Source organism: Taurulus bubalis, assembly GCF_910589615.1.
Source record: "Taurulus bubalis genome assembly, chromosome: 3".
In the NCBI taxonomy this organism is placed as follows: Eukaryota; Metazoa; Chordata; class Actinopteri; order Perciformes; family Cottidae; genus Taurulus; species Taurulus bubalis.
Genome location: NC_136591.1, coordinates 36620951 through 36642095, shown reverse-complemented (window position 1 = coordinate 36642095; position 21145 = coordinate 36620951). Strand labels below are relative to the sequence as shown.

General features: G+C 41.7%; 1 protein-coding gene across 2 annotated transcripts; it reads left to right on the top strand.

Annotated features, from left to right (window-relative positions):
• The first annotated feature begins 1244 nt into the window (after positions 1-1244).
• casq1b (calsequestrin 1b) lies at positions 1245-19714 on the top strand. 2 transcript variants are annotated; one of them, XM_079214804.1, is made up of 12 exons: positions 1245-1613; positions 12867-12899; positions 14946-15039; positions 16017-16117; positions 16228-16339; positions 16447-16520; positions 16650-16780; positions 17462-17507; positions 17642-17696; positions 17837-17937; positions 18100-18174; positions 18410-19714. In XM_079214804.1, the coding sequence occupies exons 1-12, from the start codon at positions 1377-1379 to the stop codon at positions 18698-18700; spliced, it is 1350 nt and encodes a 449-aa protein (XP_079070930.1). In that variant the 5' UTR covers positions 1245-1376; the 3' UTR covers positions 18701-19714. The 2 variants fall into 2 exon arrangements, with proteins under 2 accessions (XP_079070930.1, XP_079070931.1); XM_079214805.1 differs by lacking the exon at positions 12867-12899.
• The last annotated feature ends 1431 nt before the right edge of the window (positions 19715-21145 follow it).

Below are 21145 nucleotides of genomic sequence, written 5' to 3'. Positions count from 1 at the left end.
TTCCATGTTTCCATCTTTTTTTCTCTCCCAAAATATGCTCCATGTGCACATATGTGAAAAAATATGGCATTAGTGCCACCAGTGTGTCAACCGTCCCACATACACATGATGTAGTTCCGGTTTACCGACGAGAGACCAGAAATGAGTGCATTCAAACAATAATAATCTCATGACTTTCAAGATCAGGTTGGCAGATATTGTGTTTGAACTTCTAGTCAGACGTAAAGTTGCAATTTTGACACCAGAGAAAGGGAAACACTTCCTGTATTTCTGCTACGATTTAATCACATAAATATGTTTCCAAACAGCGCTTCTATCAAGTTACAGTCAAACATTTTCAAATACATACTTGTTGCAAGATTCTTTTGTAATAATTGATTTGATTCTAAAGTGTACGACAGATTTAAGGAAAAGACAGATATTCAAAGTACAAATTTCATTTCATTTTTCTGGGAAACTAACACAAATACAATACTCCATTATCTGTTAAGACTTTAGTAAAACTGGCCAACTCAATCTCATCTCATAAGCAATAGTCCAGCAACCAGAAAAGAAGATTAAATTAAAAGATCCTCTAAATTCTTTGCATTATTACTATTAAAGCATGAACAATCAGTTATTAAGACATTCAATTTCAGTGCGACTTCAACAACAAACACACACCCTGCTCTACTGTGTGCGTGACTATGTCTCTCTCTGCGCCTACCCTCTGACCCTCTGCGTGGACGCCATCTTGTCCACAGCGCTGTCCCACAGAGGCCTTATTTTTAGCGAGACTCCGGCTCCTCCGCAAAACTTAATATGGGAATGGCATCTTGGATCTCTTATTTCCCCGGGCTCTCATCGTGCGTCCATCTATACCTTCAGTCCTCCAAGACACTGAGCTGGTATCTGTGGCTCTGCGAACACCCGACTCAACCACTGTCCCTTTTCATAGCCGCGGCTTCAAACAGGTGGCGGTCTGACCTAAGCGTGGCTCCTCCCATCATCTTCCTACCCGAGCTATTCTGACCACGTCCCCCCCCATCCCACTCAATGTCGTCCTACTTTTTTGGCAGCCCCTCTGGCTTGTTCACGGCTCTTGGATGAGTGGGATCTCGACCTACTCACATACTGATTTGCGTCACCCCCCCCAAAAGGGCCCCTCCTCCATTTTTTGGCAAGCGGCATCAGCAAAACCACGTGTAGCTCTTTTTTAAAGGAGGGGTGTCACTGCCGGACCTGCTCTTCTCTCGCCGGTGGGGAAAGGAAGCGGGCTGTGTTCCTAACTCTCCCTCCGTAACACCAACTTGCGTTGGGACCACGTCAACCCTCTCAAGTGTATTTTTTCCCCTTCTACTTCAGGCTCTGAGGTAGTGACCACCGAGGTGAAAGCCATGAAGTGGGGTTGGGTGTTTTTGGGGGTCTTCCTATCTTTGGGGACCCTGTCCTGGGCGGAGAAGGGCTTGGAGGTCCCCGAGTACGATGGCAAAGACCGCGTCCATGACTTCAACGCCAAGAACTACAAGTCCATCATGAAGAAGTACGACGTGATGGTGATCTACTACCACAAAAACGTGGACGGGAGCCGCAGTGCCACGAAGCAGTTTGAGATAGAGGAGCTGGCTTTGGAGGTGGGTCTCCGCCAAAAGCATGACAGTGGATGGATCTGTGGCCCATGTGGGGGAAGGGTCATGCTGGGAAGCGGGGAAGGAATGGAAAGGGTTTCACGTGGAGAATTTGGCTTCAGTTGAAGATCTATGGACGCAGTCATGGCTTTTGTACTTAAGAGTTTCAGATAAGTGGGTTCACAGGTTCCGTTGACAGGTAAGGAAGAAGGCCACACGGAACAGGTGGACAGTATGGGGTGAGGTTGTGTTGGGGGGATTCGTGGACCTTTTGGTGTGGCAGCCTGGATAGATGCTAACCTGAAGGATGCAAGTTGGTGAATGTGGGCCTAGGAAACAGGCAAAATGGAGGCACTGACTATGAGAATGAGTCCGGCCATTATTTCATCTCTCTGAAACAGACAATGTGGCCATTCGGAATATCTATTAACACTTTTGCCTTTTGATGTGATCAAACGACACTTTGCATAACCTTGTTTTTTTGGTGAAGGCCTTCCTCGGCCTTCATCATGCTCGCCAGGTTACTGTGGTAATAAAATGCCAGATCTCGAAGAGTCTCACACATCACTTATATCTCCTCTTTGTCTGTTTAGTTTTTGTGTGCTTCACTTTTATGGCATTCAGGACTACTCAAAGTTTACTTTATTGGTACAATTGAATCAAGACTATTGTCACATGATGGCCCTCTTTCATCGAGCTATTGCACACTGTAGACATAATGGTATATTTGTCACGGTATTGATCGGACCTCGTTACACGTCTATATTGAGCGAAATTCCAGGACAATCTTGAATATTTTGAACTTCCTATGTCTTGTATTGTAGATTATGTTTCCAGATATGGTGCATCGTATTTACAGCTCAGTTTAAAAAAGCCATTTCATTCTTCAGCTGTCGTTGTTGAGGTACTTTCTCTGAAATTGCTCCGGCACTGCTGCTAATCAGCGGGCAGAAAGACAATGCATGCTCTGGGAACGCTTATTGGATAAATAAATCGAACAGGCTCTTCACTCGCCGGCCCACAGTCGATGCACCTGGACCCCAGTGTCAGCTACTGTATTCACCACAGTAATCCTTTGCCTGTCAGAGCAGCAGTGTCTTCTTACAGAGGCGCAGTGTACCTTACACTAGCCTGCATAAGTCACCTCTGTAAATAGCCCGGGACAGCTCTGCATGCTTAGCAAGAGGCTAAAAGCCCTCCTGGGGCAAACAGAAAGTTTAGGGCCATATCTCACCTCAACTACTGCTCCCACTGCTCCATCAGTTCTCTCCAGGCAACACACACTGCTCTGTTTGGTATTGCACAACTCCCTCTGGGTGCAGGCCTGACTTCTAAACCATCATTTGCACACCCAAGTCGTTGCCCGATCAATTTCCCATCGGTGCTGCCAAGTAGTGCTTCTTGGCTTGAGAAAGAGACACTTATTGGAGTCTCTGCTGTACTGTCACTCTATTAATCACTTCCTGCCAGTTGTGACCATGCAGCCAATCAGGAAAGAGCACTAGAGGTGCTCAGGGTGGGGGCTTAAAATAGCTGCTCATTACCACCTATGAATCAGGAAGCATTAATGATTAAAGGGAGAGCTCAAGGAATCATATTGTATCTGCCTACACCACACTGTTCAAAAAAAAAAATCATACTTTCATTTCACTGTATCTTAATTCTGGCTAAATCTGTGCTTTTTTTCAGTTTTGACTTGACCAAATATATATATGTATATATATATATATATGTGTGTGTGTGTGTGTGTGTGTGTGTGTGTGTGTGTGTGTGTGTGTGTGTGTGTTGAAGATATGCTCCCTGGAGCTATTTCGTTGGGTTTTTCCACTCACACTGTGAGGCACACAAGAAAATAAATGGCCTGTCTTCATTTTTCAACCACCAGCTCCCTCTGTGATATGAATAGAAACAGAGTAAATTAGATTCAGCAAATTGGTCGACAGATCTTGCAGGCGCCGCCAGAAGTAGATTGTTTTTCTCCACGCATTTTTTCAGCTTGTGAAGGAAAGAGTTAACCAGTCACTTCCAAAAATATGTCCAACATGTCACCTTTAATCCATCACATGTTTAACTAAAACACAAAGTTTTGCATGTATCAAGTTCTAATCTGAAGGTTGGTGCATTAATCTGGTCCGCGTGCCCAAATAAAAAGCTTTCTTTTACGATATCTATGTTTGGTTTGACATAAAGCAGCTTTCACCGAGCAGCTCTTCAGTTCCGCATAATATCTGGGAGAGTAATCGCAGGTGTTTAACACTGAACAACAGTCTGTTTAATGAGCTGCAAGCATATTCAGGGAGCACGGGTTGACAGCTGGTGAGCTGGTTGGTGTTAAAATGAGCGCGACTCATCGGCAGCTCCTAAGACAGAAATATCTCTCATTATTACCACTGAAGCAGAAGTCATCTGAAGATATGAATAAGGACAAACTGGGAGGGTGCATAATTAACAACCATACGCCGAAAGGCGGTGACTCAGTTAATAACGGCTGCACGCTGCACTGACTAACACTTCTTATTACATTGGGAATATCAAAAATGGAGGTCCCCATCTAATGTTGAGACGCTGGTGCTGATCATCGTCTCTCTGCTTTCTGATTATTCATTCTCTCTCTGTTTGAACTCTGACCTTTGCCATACAACATACTGTTAATGCTAATGCTCATCAATCCACACAGCTCGGATTGCAGTGATCTTTTACTTACCACACACACACACACACACACACACACACACACACACACACACACACACAGTGTAAACCCCCCTTTCTTTACGTCATATTCTATCTGCAACACCCACAGATACCAGAAATATATTTTATACATATCAATGTAGGTTTACTTTCTATTTCCTTGAAGTTCGTGCACATTCATTGATGTCATTCTGATGGGAACATGCCAAATTTAAAATGCAACCCTTCGGCAAGTTGATTACACAGTTCAAGACAAAAAATAAAAAGAAGGCAGAGAACAACATAAAAGTACAGCAAATATAAAGTCAAATATATAGTACAACGTACTGTTTCAACAATGACATAACATAACAATACATACAACAAAACAGACTTTTAATCGTTTCATCTTCATGTTAACAGAGTACATCGCCACTACTACAACACACTATTTAATGGATTGTTATGACCTTTTTGTGCTGATATTCATGGTCCCCAGAAGATAAAGCTTTGGTGATCCCCTGACCTTTCTTCTAGGTTGCACCATCAGGTTGACATTTTAGTTGACAACCGTTTACAGTGAAGTTTGATTGGTTCACACATTCATGCCCCCCTGAGGATTAATCGTAATTTTTGGTATATCAACTTTTTTCATTTCGAGACACCACCAGCTCAACTTTTGTCCAATTATAATTTGTAAAAAACTTTACAAATGTATCGTACTCCCACTAGCTTAAACTGTACGTTGGGTTTGGTGCTAGTTAATTAGCATATTAGCCCCTGAAGCTAGCGTCTAGCTCCACGCAGTGCTGTTCAGTGGCTGTAGACTCACGTTTTTCCCAAATTCATACAGTGTTGTTTTTTTTGCATATTTAGCAGACACTTACAGAACAGCACCAGTAGTGGAACGGTAAAAAAATAAAACATCTTCATAGCTTAAAGGAGGCGCCTGCTTTGTCTTTTCTAATCTGCTTCCATCTTCTAAGAGAGCTGGGAAAAGGTCAGACTGTCGCCGTGGTAACCGCTATCCAAACTGACTGTCTGAGCCCTCCTCCTTTTTCACCGGAACAAAACATTTCATGCTTTCATTTTAAACAATAGTGGATGGAACCGATGGAGGGAGAGAATGATGGGAGCATACTAGCGTATGTGCACTGAATCACCCCAATTTCTCAATGTTCCTCTAAATAAAACCCCAAATTAAGCTTTTCCTCAATCAAATGTACATACGCCCAGTACAACACAAATGCATGTAGAGATTTACTTGACAAAATAAGATGTAAAAAAATTAAAAGTTATGTTTTTCAGACAATTCGGGTTCAAACATTCTATAGTTGGTGGCTGTATTTAAACTTTCTTCCAAACTGTCTGAAATAAACACACCGGATATTTCAATTTGCATCGCCCTGTAATCCGTTTAATCACTACCAGATATTTAAATATGGAATTATAAAGCTGTCAGTATATTCTGTGGCTCTTCTACTACCCCAGTAAAAGCAATACGGGTAATAAAACAATGATAATAAAACATAGAAACAATGGATCGGCTTTGAAATAAGTACGTACATTTAGGTTTAGGCAGCAAAACTACTAAGTTGTACCTTTGACCCTTGCAATTTCACATGGATGAGTTTAATTTGTGTGCACACAATGAAAAAAGGATCCTAATTGACTTTCCATTGGCATTTCATTTTACCCATGCAACCAGCACATCAGGTGCTAGTGAGAGGTTGAGGTCCTTTCACATTATTCTGTGAGACCAGGTTGGAAATATTGTCCTAAAATGTCTGAATATCTCAGTTCATAATGCCATCGTTTGCTCATGTACCTTTGACCAACTCCCTCTTTTGCTAGAGAAATTGATTGATCACTGCAGTATATCATGTTTTTCATGTATTCAGCCATCATATCCGTATTGAAAACCTCTTCTTTTTTTTTTACAAGATTCTTGTTTTTAAACGTATCCGCCGTTCGTTCTGTCTTGAAACCTCCATATTTATCGGGCTAAGAACCTAAAGCCGGTGGGATTTAACGGCAATTTGGCTCTTGTTATTTGTAGCCAGGCTATTGAAAGCTCCGTCAAGCTCTTTGCAATTCTCAGTGCATAGAAAGTGAAAATCATGGTCAGAATGAACACTCATGCGGCGACGCCGACCCAACGCGGCAACCTGTGAACCCGACCGGCAGCCAGATAACAAGCATTGGCTCTGATTTTAAGCGACGACATTGCCACTCCACATCCAGAATGCATAAGAAGGATCGGATATCATTACCACAAGTAGTGTTGGCCGACAGGCCGGGCCACCGGGCCAAGCCCCCGTGGCCCCTTTACCTCAGGAGCTTAACATTAGGCATATCGCTTCAAGACACTTTGTTCAGCACCCCTTTCATTTTCCTCATTCAAGTAGCACAGCTGTCAGAACTAAACATCTCCATCCCTTTAAGTGACACTGCCGTCACATCTCGATGGATCTCCTCGCGACCTTTCGACCTTCCTCCATCTGGACCCCCCAATTAACGGTGTGAAAAAGGCACTGAATCAAGAGCCGTTTGGTCCGATGTGATGTCATTCGATGTGACAGGAGCTATGTTTAGATGACGTGTCCTTGGTTTGTTGCGTGTCAAAAGCCACCTGTTGTTTGTGGAGGATTAATAATAGAAGTGGTTGCCTATTGATTTCGAGGGTCTCAGCTGTTGTTGAAACTATATATATTTGCTGCCTGATGCACAATAAGGACCAGTGTTAAATGCTTTACTGGATAGTGTTAAGATATCCCAAATATAGTTTTTTCACTTATCTCTACCTTTCAAAAATATCAAAAATATCTATACGTCGCATTAGTCACAGGCATTACAGTTCACCTGTGAGGCAAGTAGTGCATATGACCTGAGGAAACGCTGTAGAATAGGATACTTATATAGTGGGATTTTTGTCTATTCAGGAGAGGTGTTTTGTACAGATTGAATATGACGAACCGCAAGTTCACCCGTGGATTTATTATAACGAAACTCTCCCTCTACCTCTCCTCACCCTTTCGGAGGTACATGAACTGAGATATTTTGTTCTATTGAATCACAGCGGAAGCTCTGCAGATGAATGGTGCGGTGAATGTTTCACAAGCAGCCTCTACAGACGGCATCTGCACATCTGCAAACTGGGTTTGGGAGAAAACACTTGACGGCTTCATCCTCCGCTATCGTGCTCCATCAAGCAGCTGTCGCCTGCACCTGAAGTGTGGCTGCGATAGAGAGTCTTGACTTGATAAAATAAACAGTTCTGTCGTGTCCACAGAAGGGGAAAGATGGTTGAAATGCTATCAGAGTTGGTACGATGCAGAGCTTTGACAGTGTGGTAAACACATACTGTGTGCAGTCATTTGGCATGATCTTCTAGGTATAGAAATTGAAACGGTGTCCTCATGCTGTCATCTATAGCTGCCAAAATGTAATGAAAAAAGTGATATAAGCCACAAACCAAGAGGCAAATCTGTGCTGAATGTATTTCCTGCTGCACGGGCGAGGCCAGTGAACAACTTCCTTCTTTACTATAGTTTTCATTTCATCAAAAATTAGCTGAGGTGGGAGCTTTGCAGCTCAGTGAGGAACCAAGCTGTCAGCAGCTCCCAAACACGGGCCAAAATAGTTCCCGGTGTGCGAGGCAGAAAGGCCGCATGCTGTTTCTGTCATCCTAAATTTACCCCGGCCACGTCCACACTCGCCTCCGCCGCTCCCAACCCAACGGTTGACTCACCGTCTTCATATCCAAGTGTTGTACCAAGAACCCTGTGCCGTACACATGCTGTGTGTCTGCACCATGTGACACGCAGTGTGCATGCGGTACGTTCTTGCTGCACATCATTCATACCGTAAAAGTCGGGTTATACGCCGCTACTACCTTCGGTCATTGCCCCCATTTGCATCCCGCTGTAGCCAGCTGGCACTCATGCTAGTTCCGTGCAAACTTCCGCTAGCTATCCGCTAGCTCCCCGACAACCACCAAAGGTAGGGACCAGCCCCGGCTCTATACCCGAAGGGCAGAGGGGACTCGGACAGTAGCAGCAGCAGCGGCCAGTAGCAGCAGCAGCGGGGAACTAGCTAGCGCTGCTGCTAGCTTGCTACAGCGGGACACTGACCGGAGGTAGTAGCGCCGTATAACCCGACTTTTACGGTACATGATCGTGCTTTGTCCCCATACATCATATCTCCTCCTTCGTCATTCGTATCATGGAACGTCTTCTAATCGTTTATTCTTGGGAGAAAAATTATGCAGAGAAAGAAGGTGCACCGTGGGAAATGTGAGTGTGATTTGGACGGCGGAGACTCGACTCACATCTTCACGCCATGAAGAGACGGGCCTGAATAAAGACAACAGAGACTTTATCACCCTATTCACAAGATTTATTTATAGAGCTGCAAACGATTGTCTCAGCACATGTCCTATTAACACGTCTCATGGAAGAGTTATTAATAATTTTAATTAAGGATTGCTCCATTTCATAACCCATTTTTTTCAAAGCAGACCGTTTGAGTCATCACAGCAGGAATAGCACAGGTTCAAATGTCCCAGCGAGCACCGGGAGACTGAATCAGCTAAATGGAATTCAACCGTAATGTAATTTACCGTTTTACAGTGTTGTTTTGTGTGAAAAAGGCCTATTTATGTATTTCAGTGGGATTGTGTATGCCTGACAACTGACGTGATTTACTGGGACACTCAAATGCAACATAGTGATCGTTAGTGTTATTAGCTGCAAACGCACATTTGAAGAAAGCATTTACTTTTTTTTTTTTTACCGTCACCCATCGAATCAACAATAACTTGAGTCAACTAAACACATCTGCTCGTCCTTTGCAAAGTGTGTTGCAAAGGACACCTGCTGGCTTTCACGTGACTCATCAAGCAGCCTTGATTAGCCGAGCGTGTGGTAATGTGGCTCGTCGCCGTCTCGGTGAGTCATTCCCAGATGGTCCAGACACGTGCGCCCTCGCAGTTTGATGTAGTGAATCAGCTCGTGTGCCTGTGAGGTTTCTAAAGGCTTTCCATGCGTTTCATCACAATCTCCCGCGGAAAATCGACAACCCTACGTTGAAGGAATCAGAGGACGTTTAGATTCAAAGTCTCCAAAACACATTCACGAGCATCGTTCCCATCAGCGCTGAAAGCCGTGCGGCTACGTGAGCTGACGCGCCGCCGTTCCATCTGAATATTTCATGACCGCCCTGGCGCAGTGTTATGTAAGCGCCTGGTGAGGAGTCCTGATGTGTTACAGCAGCCATTATTAATTTACAGTCTGGCTGGGGGGAAATGCAGGATGAACTTCACATTTTTTTGCACAGATCCCAAGACAGCTGCTCATACGGGAAGATGGGAAATCGTGTTGCTTTGAACACCTTTTAATGCTCCTTGATGTACAGATTCAGCAGTTTTATTTTGGGTAGCATGTGAGGGAAAAGTTGAAAAAGATGATGGTGTGATTTTGCTGCACTTACTGTTAAACATATTCCAAGGGGTCTAACTTTTTTTTGTATTACTTTTTTAAAACTTTGTTTCTACTCTTCCTTTGCAGCCCTTTAAGCCCTCACCCTAAACACTAACCTCTAATCCTATTTATTGTTTAAATTGTGTTTAGATGTTGTACATGGGGATTATATATTATTGTAGCCCTGAATTGTATGTTTAATTTGATTCATACCATCTTTTTTTCTTGATTTGTACTTTGTGATCTGATATATAAGGGGACCTTTATTTTAGGGCACCATAGGGCTCAACAGGTTGTGAGTTGAGTCTCATCTGCTTGTATTTTTCTCATGAAACGATGCCAAAATTTAGAATTTTGCTAATAAATTTGCACTCAGTCGCATTATTACGCAACAATATATTTTACAACCAAACAACACACATTTCACATTAACTTCTACGTCTCAAACCGGTTGATTTCTGCACCATGTGGAAATGAATGGAAACCAGCACGGGAGATCACATTCATACATATAAAAAGTATATATGTAAATATTTAGGATTAAAAAAAGATACATCTGAAACATATTTTATTTGGATTATTAAAAAAAAAAGACAGTTAGATTACATCATCATTGCAAGATGCCCTTTATGTAATATGCAGTAAACAGTTTGGAGAACAATGCAAGCATTCTCTGTTTCTGGAGAAATCTACAGATTTTAATAACTGGGCTAAAACTTGCAATTTTGGTTTTCCTGCATTTCAAGTAAAAACCATGTTCACACATAAACACACTACACGCACACAAATGTGCATGCAGTGATTCAAAAGATTACGGGAACTTTTGTTAGTATGAAGAAAAAAATTGTCAGCTAGAATTTCTCACCTTTTACACCAACAAAGTAAGGAAACACTTTGCATAATGCCCATGTCTACAATGTAATAATATGCTCATAGCGTAGTTATAAACACTAGTGCATATTCATAATACTTTACAACAATAACCATAACACATTACACAGCATTAAATAGTAACTTATAAGGTCAAGTATCTTGCCTCTTGTAAGTATTTTCCAAAGATCCACTGGCTTTTAATTCTCATCGCTGAAACACATCACACTTATTTCAAGACGAATGTATCTCTTTTCCCTTGTTTCAGTTGGAATTGGTTATGTTTTACACTTGTTTAGGTAGAAGTGGTTACTTTGACACTTGTTTAGGTAAGTGGCTACTTTTACACTTGTGTCAGGTGGAAGTGGTTGCTTTTAGAAGTGGTTACTTTTAGAAGTGGTTACTTTTAGAAGTGATTACTTTTTACACTTGTTTAGGTAGAAGTGGTTACTTTGACATTTGTTTTAGGTAGAAGTGGTTACTTTTAGAAGTTGTTACTTTTAGAAGTGGTTACTTTTAGAAGTGGTTACTTTTACACTTGTTTAGGTAGAAGTGGTTACTTTTAGAAGTGGTTACTTTTTACACTTGTTTAGGTAGAAGTGGTTACTTTTACATTTGTGTCAGGTGGAATCTGAAACGTTATGGCTCCAATCGTATGAGTCCAACCAGTTCAGCAAATAGAGAACAAACCAGAGACTGATATGTTTAGAACGCTACGCCATTTTTAGACAAACTAAGCAGCAATACCACCTGCCACTCAAGTCCAGTTTGACCAAAGTAAACAGTCTGAAGGCGAACCTGCACCGAGTCGTGTTGAGTAAGCATGTGGGCGGCCATATTACAAGAAACGTGACCCCCCTCCACTGCACTGCGGCCCCTCCGCCCTCTCCCAGCTCACCCTCCGGGGCCACAGCCAAGCGCAGCGGGGACCCAGAGCACGTTTTTGACAACTCACCGTGGCAGTCTGCCCTCGACTCGTGTCCCCTCGACTAGCCGACACTGACTGGGCACCGGGAGACGGAGCCAAGCGCTCACGCTGGTGACCTCTCACACTTCTGGACGGGGTTGGGATGATGGCGAGGGAACAGATGAGGAACGGTGTCAGGGACACGAAGTCAGGATAACGTATCCAGATGGATACGGAGAGCAGGAAAGGTGGTGAGGGTGAGAGGGGAATAACACCAGAAAGCAGAGATGAGAGATGTATGAGGGAGGATGAAACTATAGGAGGAGATGACGGCTGCCAAGTGTTAACTCGCGGGTCAAGTGTCTCCTTCCATTCATCAGCCCAATCTGCCTTCCCCTCCTTCCCTTCCCACACCCATTTCTATATGTGACAGATCCTCTTTTCTGCTCCTCAACTTGCTTTCTCACGCGCCCTTATATAGCTGCGGGACTTTTCTTTTATAAATACCCCAGTGGTAAGAATATGGCCATGCCATGTGGCAACATGGAGGAGAGTAGTTTTGGACAAACATGTTAAATAGAGTCATTGGTGTTGTATTGTTTATTCTCTTCTATAAAGTACTTCAGCAGTAATACAGTGTATTTTCTAAGAAAAAGTGTAATTTGCACAGAGTTTGCTGCAGAGTTTATAATGCTTCTCCATCCATTCATTTTGAACACAAGAAAAGTGTTCAAAATGGTTGTGTTTCTCCGTAACTTCTGCTTCCAGGCGCTGATTGAAAACATTAGGAAACACCTAGTTATTCAACAACTACACTAACATGTATTCAATACTTGTTGGATTTTCTTATTTTAAGCCCCATTCACCAATTTCTCAATCAAACAGATATTGTTGTACATAAAACAAAGACTGTTTTATTAAAATTCCATTTTTGCATAGGATAGAAAAAAAACATGATCACCTTTTTCATTTATCAATTGTAATATTAATATAAAAAGGAGCGACACTCTTGGAAAAGGAGTGGTGAGCGGAGTGGCATTCAGTCGGTTGCAATCTGCCACTAAATCCTTCACACTGGTCTTTTAAAATGTGCTTAAAGATGCGTACAACTATAGTTTGTTATGACTACATTCATAATTACGTGCACTGCTTTTAAGGGGACTTTCAAGTAAATTGTTCCAGATAGTCATGTGTGAATGGGGCTTTAAGTTCTTAACACAATCTCAAATTTGGAACTATTTCGTCTCCTGTGAAGGCCGATCCGATTTGTTGTAAACCTGGAGGCTGTGACTATTGTGCTTTGCCCTAAAGCGTGACCTCTTCTTGCAGTTGATCACAAGACAAGGAGGATTTATCTTTCAGGTATGTCAAGGTCTGCCTCTCTGTGCCTGCAAAACTAAACACAAATTGCAGTATCTGGCGATTGTTCTCTTCCAGTCCTTGACTGCAGTTTAGCTTAAAACAGATGCAATAACGTAAGAAACACAACCAGACACCACAAAGAGACTGAGATGCTGTCAAAGTCCAGCAGCAGCAAGATGATTTACTTGTGAAGGAGAGAGGCTCCCATCTAACCTATTAATCAATCTCTAACACCCCTTACCCATTCATCCATGCAGCCATCAATGATCGTAAAGTGTTCGACTAGTGATGTCTTAGTTTTGGTCTCTAGAGTTTCTGCCACCACCCTAATTCCAACGGAGGTGAATCATAGGAAATATGTGCTCCTCAATGCATTTTAATATTAAATATTACATGCAGCACAAGCAGTACAAAGGAAATCCCTTTCAGCTCTATTGAATGGTGGTGGGACACAGGTCAGAGAAATGAGTATCTCAGTGGGTATCTGTAGTTTTGAACTGGGAAATACACTTAAACAAAAGAGTTAGTTGAGAAGACGGATATCATCTCACATCTGTGCTTTCAATATGGAGGTACAGCCAGCAGGCAGATAGCTTAGCTTAGCTTTGCAAAAACACAGTCGACACATTCTCACCCCGACGCGAAAATGCTCCCAAGCTTGAAACTGTATGCTGAGCAAAAACGTACCCCTCTCGCGTCACTTTGTAGGACATGTCAACACGTTACATGCAGAGTGTCTTTTCAAAATGAACGTCCTTCCTCACAGAAAAGTTACAGTTTAGGGAACAAAACCACTTAGCTAGGTTTAGGAATACAGCGTTAACTTGACAGACGTGACAAACTGTCAACGTTCGCTTTTAGTTTCACCCGAGATGCGAGCAGCGGCTTCCTGGACGACAGCCCCGTGTGGACTATCTCGCTCTTTACTACTTCAGTTGCTCTCAGCGTGCACATTGGAGTCAGTTTGCAAGGCCGGTACGTTGCATTCAGGCGCCAAAGAGGAACTGTGCGTCAGTGTGAGACAAAGGGAGTGAAAACGGGTTGGAAGTGCAGAACTTCAGGAGTTCTGGCTGTAGCTTCATCCTGAACAGACAGATATTATTCTTGGCATTCTGGCGTATTTCCCAAAATGCTACAACTGGAACTATCAGCACAGCTAAGCAGAATAGGAATGACACAACATGTTAAAGTAAAAGAAGCCTTCCCCCCTAAATGGAACCTTTCCCATCAGCTGTTACATGGCGATTATCTTGCTTTAGAGTTTCAAAGTAAAGAGGCCAATCCTCCTAACCAGATTAGAGGAGAATTGGCGCTGGGTCCAATCATGAGCTAATGTGTCTGGACTGCGGAGCCCAAAATAATGGATGGCATTAAAGATTGCCTGTGAAGAGCAACATAGCAAATACGATACTATTCATACTGCACTAGCTATTTGTTGCCGGTGCTTTTGGGCACTAAGCAGCAGCCGAATGCTTCGCAAGGCGCCACATAACGCTTTTGACTCACTTCATTCAGAGCGTAACCTCACATGTAACGGGGAAAACGGCAATGTACATTTGTATAAAACTGTGAGAAATACAGTTTTGCTCATTGCTTTGGCCTGTATATTTACAGTATATGTGCACGTATGCAGCGGCTTTACTTTCGCAAAGTGTGCACTCCTCTCCTTTCCACCGCACCTGTCGCAGCGCCTCTTCCCCTCGACATACTTGGCTCAAGTTCTGCCCCTCTTGTTCTTCTGGAAACCCCGCTGTCTGTGCTCCTCTCACGCCGGCTATGAGGGCTGTCAATTGTTGGCTTCGGTTTCACTCCGTTTTAGAAAGTGCAAGGCAGCGATCTAAAGCTTTTGCTTTTAAGGCCTTGGAAATTAGGATGAAATGCCAAAGGGGTGGCTCGTGTAAACGCAACTGAAAGTGTGCTTCCAAGGGAATTCTGAGATTAGGAAACGTCCACCATGGACGGACGACACGCAGAGGTCGTAATCAGTTGTCAAGTGGTACTAAATACAACTTCCTCTCTCTTTCTCTCTCTCTCTCTCTCTCTCAGCTCGCAGCCCAAGTTCTGGGCGACTTCGACGACGAGGACATCGGATTCGGCCTGGTGGACGAAAAGAAGGACTCTGCTGTCGCCAAGAAGCTCGGTAAACTTTAATGCCAATCACTGACAGGGACTTGGTGGTGAAATTGTTGACTCAACAAAAGATGACAAAAAACAAATAGATGGACAAAAAATTCAATAAAGTTAATAAAGTGTAAGGTCATGTTAATAGCAAATGTAAAAATTCAACATTCTTTGTAAATGTGGGATGCAATCTGTATAAAGCGAATATAAACCAAATATGAAACAAGCCTGACCTCAAGTGTTGACTTGATGTCACAGCTTCTTTGTAACGGCAGCTGTAAACCCAAACCCATGAGCCTTATGTGCAAGAAAAATCAGCTATATGAATATGTTTGTAGTCTTCTTTTTTGTTTTTTTTAAGAAGAGTCTATCTTGACACACACCAAGAATAGACTGCTCTGTGATAGACACATCTTTACCTGTTCTGCTAGTGCAAAATGCGACATGCACCAATGAAAATATGGACGTTCCATCAGAAAGTGTAAACTAAATCCAACTGTATATACTTTTACTATGCAGCTGTTGTTTATGACAGATGTATGATTCTTTAGCAGACACACATAAAATACACACATAAAAAACACCACAAAGGCACTTATTATCTCAAAACAAAAAAGGTGACAATTTTTTTTTTAAACAGTTACATTATATTTACATAAGCTAGGGAATGAATGCATTACCATTCATGCATTATTCTATATTACTAAGCAAATATATGTAACGCCCTGCATATATGATGTCTTTTGCAAATATTTCTCACTCATAGTTAATTTACTATTTCAAATAGTATTTATTTACAATAATTCCTCTTAAGCAACATTACAGCAACAGTGCAGCAAATAATTATGAGTCGCTTTAAGGAACCTTTTATCAACCACACTATATAATGAGTTAAAATTCTACATAAACATACATATTGATAACTTATTTTTCTATTCTATGAAAGAATATGTGAGCTAATCTTTCCGGTATAATGGTGTAATGACTGTTCTGCAGGTCTGGATGAGGTGGAGAGCATCTACATATTTGCCGACAACGAGATCATCGAGTATGATGGAGAGCTGGCAGCCGACACCCTGGTGGAGTTCCTCTATGATGTGAGTCATTTCTGGCCTGGTGCAAAGCACTGTGGGTAAACAAAGACTACGTTTGTCGTCATAACTGTGGCACCTTGATGTCAGGACTGATCCAAAGCGTCTCCCGTCAGGTGGTCGAGGACCCCGTGGAGATCATCGACAACGAGCGCGAGCTGAAGGGCTTCCACAACATGGATGAGGTCATCAAGCTTGTCGGCTACTTCAGGAGCGAGAAATCTCCTCGTAGGTCGAAGTTTATGATCCAACGACTCAGCTTCAAAGAGATGAAACTTCAAATAAACTCCTACCATGAGCCTAATATGATGTTCTCCCTTACGTTCCCCATCCAGACTTCATTGAGTATGACGACGCTGCCGAGGAGTTCCACCCCTTCGTCAAATTCTTTGCCACGTTCGACCCCAAGGTGTGAATTGTTTGTTTGAGTGTTTTCTGCATGACAAATATGAATTTGAGTTCAAAAGAAAAGATCAGAGGAGACATGTTGAAATGTTCTTGTGTTTCCTGCCTCTCATCTCTCTTCACATTATTTCAGATCGCCAAGAAGCTGAAGCTGAAGATGAATGAAGTCGACTTCTATGAGCCCTTCATGGAGGAGCCCGTCACCATTCCAGGAAAGCCCTACATCGAGTCTGAGCTCGTCGAATACATTGAACAGCATGACAGGTGAGACCTTGTGTGATACTATGTATTGAGGTACTTGTACTCTGCTAGTATTTGCAGTTGATGCAAAGACAACCAGAGTGTTTTCCATTTTCCTTTAGAGTCTGGTAGCTATACACACGACACACACTGCATTGTGTTTGCCACAGTCACTTCAGTTGTTCCAACACCTGTAATTTCCTCTCCTGTGGATAGTAACTGCAAATATCTTACTTTGGTATTTTTTTTTATCACTTTCTTCCCTTTTGCTATGAATAAAGTCTTCATTTTCCCGGGACATTGTGCCCGGTGGCAAACATAATTTAATAGTAAAAGTGAAACTGATATGGAATTATTCTAAAAGCCAATTATGTCATTATTCTATAGCCATTACATTGTGCAATCAACATTTAGTTAATACGGATAAATTCAAGCAAAACAAAACAAAATTCAGTACTTTTGCTTATTACATAGCAGTTTCACACTGTGGTATTGCTAGTTTTACTTAGGTACAATAACCATCACTGAAATCACTGCAGAATGTACACAATAATTGTTGATAATCTTATGACATTTTTGAGTATTTTTTGGGAACTTTCACATGAGAAAACAGCAATATCATTTCGTCAAACAAATGTGTTCCCTCCCTCCCCCCATCAGTATAAATCAATGGATACTAATTATATTTGTAATGTTTTTTTCCAGGCCCACACTGAGGAAGCTTGAGCCCCACAGCATGTATGAGATCTGGGTAAGAGATCTGAAGCTGCTATTCAAAAAGTCATCTGTTAAACAAAGTTCCCTTTCTTCTCTCATAAAATGTATTTGTCCTATCAGTCAATCTGGTGTGGAAATATAAACTTATCCTTCTTGTTGTGCTCACAGGAGGATGACATTGATGGAGAACACATTGTTGCCTTTGCTGAGGAAGATGACCCAGGTAAAACCCCAGCGCCTCTTTGTACAGCATTAAGGATATCCACGTAGACCAGCGTCAACCAGCTTTACGATAGAATATCTAGCCAATACTTTAGGTTACCAGGCTCACAAACCAAAGCTGACACTTGAACTGTTCTTCAGACGGTTTTGAATTCCTGGAAATCCTGAAGGAGGTAGCACGCGAGAACACTGACAACCCCAACCTCAGCATCATCTGGATCGACCCCGACAACTTCCCCCTGGTATGAACATCTCTCACTTAAACATATTGTCCAGGTTGGAATATGGCACGTTTGACTACCCAAACATATGTTGTCTTGATGTCTTGTCCTACATTTTTCTGTCTACAAAAACCCAATCAGGATGTATAAGCCTTTAACCACCTGTCTGTCTCTCCCTATCAGCTGGTGCCGTACTGGGAGAAGACCTTCGGCATCGACCTCTCTTCTCCTCACATTGGTGTGGTCGATGTTGAGGACGTAAGCAACCTCTCTCATCCTTTGCCTGAACCTGCAATGAAACATTGATTTCGAGTGGTTTGAAGTGTAAAAAGCAAAACACTTCAGCTCCCATATACTATTGGTTTTACCCTCATACCATCAGTAAATGTCTGCACCTTCACTCATCATTGGAGCCTCTTTTTGAGCTGTAAACTGGGCACTGGAAGTCATTTGGTCCTTGAGTGAGTATTTTTGTTTTCCCCGTCATCGGCAGGCCGACAGCGTGTGGATGGAGATGGACGACCAGGACGACATGCCAACAGCGGACGAGCTCGAGCAGTGGATGGAGGACGTTCTGTCTGGAAAGATTGACCCAGATGATGATGATGATGATGATGATGATGACGATGATGACGATGATGACGATGATGATGATGACGATGATGATGATGAAGACGACGATGATGATGATGACGATGATGACGACGATGACGACGATGATGACGATGATGATGATGATGACGACGATGATGACGATGATGACGATGACGACGATGATGAATAAATGTTGACCATCATATTTCACTCCACTATAATTTAGCCAGAAATGGCTAAACCCAAACGTAGTTCCAGTTTTTTCTTTTTCTAACATCTAGCAGCAAACACGAGTTGTGTTTGCTTCCTGTAAGGTGTCCTGTGAGGGACAAACATAATAACCCATTGGGAAACTTTCACTGTCAGTCATGGAGGGAGATTTTCAAAGAAGCAGAGGATGCGCATCTCTGTTGATGAACAGGGTTGCAGCTTAAAATGTTATATGTCCTTTGTTATTGTATTGAATATGCTAATCTCTAGCCGCTGAGGTTCACAACAAATGTTAGCGTCTGTGCTAACAGAGGCTAACACCCCCTGATGTTTTCTACCTGATGATGTCATAGACCGGGGTTTAGCCCGTTCTCATCTTCTGTTTCAATGTCTTGTTTTCTACTTGATGAAGAGAAGAAACAAATACTTTATCTTAGTATATCTAAGAGATTAACCTGAAATCACTGGACAGTCTTAAGATTAATGCAATCTTGGAAAACTATTGGGATACAGGGAAATACAAAAGTTACAAATTGATTTGTTTCTGCTCTCATTAAATAGTGAAAGACAAAATTATTTTACAACCGATGCTGTTTGTTGTGGTTATTTCTACATGAAATACACTTATATGTATATGTCTCTATTTAAATGCATTTTATTATTCTAGTGAAAGATTGAGACACATTTCTGTTTACACTGCTCTGAGATATCAAAGGTCAACTGGTTGCCAGTAAATGTAATCGATACTACTTTCTGATTGCCTAATATGCCTTTTTTCAAAGGGGGTGTTACAAATGAAGGTCTTTAAGTCGCCTAAGATAACCCATTTGTGACATGAGATAAATGTGTTACGTAACACACAAAAACATATGACGACAGAAAGATGATAAAAACTACAATTTTATAATAACAACGATGGCAAAATCCTAACTAATCGAAAGAATTGGTTCGTTGTCTTTTCTTTTTTGTTTGAACAATAAAGAACCCAAACTAAGCCATTTGTTAAGTCTTTTTTAAACTCTGATTCGTCTCTTCAAACTCCTGGAAAAGGCATTGGCCCTTGTTCATCAGCTAGTTTCTAATTGTGTCTGTCCTACAAAAATATGCCATGGAACCCAAACAATGAGCTGAAAGAGACAGAACAATGTGTGTAATATAGTTCTCTATAGCACAATGATATTATTCAATGTTGCCATCAAATATATTGAATAATGCAGCTTAAAGCCATTTATTTGGCAATATAAAAGTCAAAGCAAACAGGAATACTACAGCTTCAGCCGGTTATGGGTAAGTTATTGGTATAACTTTGGAAAACAGTTTGACAATAAGAGGATTATAGTATGCATCAGAAACGGTTTATTGCTGAGTACGTTACACTTACAAGGAATTTGGATTGGCAATTGGTTTGTGACAATAAACATATAGTAAAAACTATTAAAAAATAGAAAGCAAATAAAGTCATGATGGAAAAGATATCAGTTTATTATAGACAAGCAACCTATTAAACTTGAGGTTATGTGTCAATTCAAGACTTAAGAAACAAAACTGTGTCCAGTATCTGTTTAGGTTGTCTCAGTAATCCCAATAGAAATATGTTTAATATAAAACTGTTATTTATCATGTAAGCAGAAAGCCTTCATTGAGCAATAAGCATTACAGGTTTTAGATGAGCCTGATAATTGGGGTCCAATGTCTACAAACCCTCCAAAAACGTTGCTTTTTCTAACCTCGAGGCCTGCAGGGTTCAATATGTTTGGACATTGCATGATACAATTACACGTGTTCTGTCCTCCACTAGACATTGAACTGTTGTTGACTCAGAGTTCATATACAAGCATGGTTCTGGCACTGATGCAGAGGTTGCCTTAGTTACTATTTATTTAACAGCGGGCGGCCTTGCCATCACAGATCTGGCCCCTGATGAAGGACCGAATAGTTCTGATGCACAGTGCATGCTTGATTATGAACCTGTATAATGAAATCAATGTTTCACTGCGAAGTAAATTACATTCACAACCTAGTTTCATTACTTTAAAATGTGTAAATAAAGCAGTAGTGTGACATCAACTTATATGAAATCAATATGAAATGTTGGAATAGTGTTAACTTCACATCCCAGTGACCAGGCTGTCTGTGAACACACACATGGCAAAATACAGTACTCACACACTGACACATGTCTATGAATGGTCTTTGGCGGCATCCCCTAATGACATTTCACCACACACGCACGCACGCACACAAAGAAAAGAAACAAATACTTTATCTTAGTATATTTAAGAGATTAACCTGAAATCACTGGACAGTTTTAAGATTATTACAATCTTGGAAAACTATTGGGATACAGGGAAATACAAAAGTTACAAATTGATTTGTTTCTGCTCTCATATTAAAAGATGAAAGACAAAATGATGTTACAACCAAT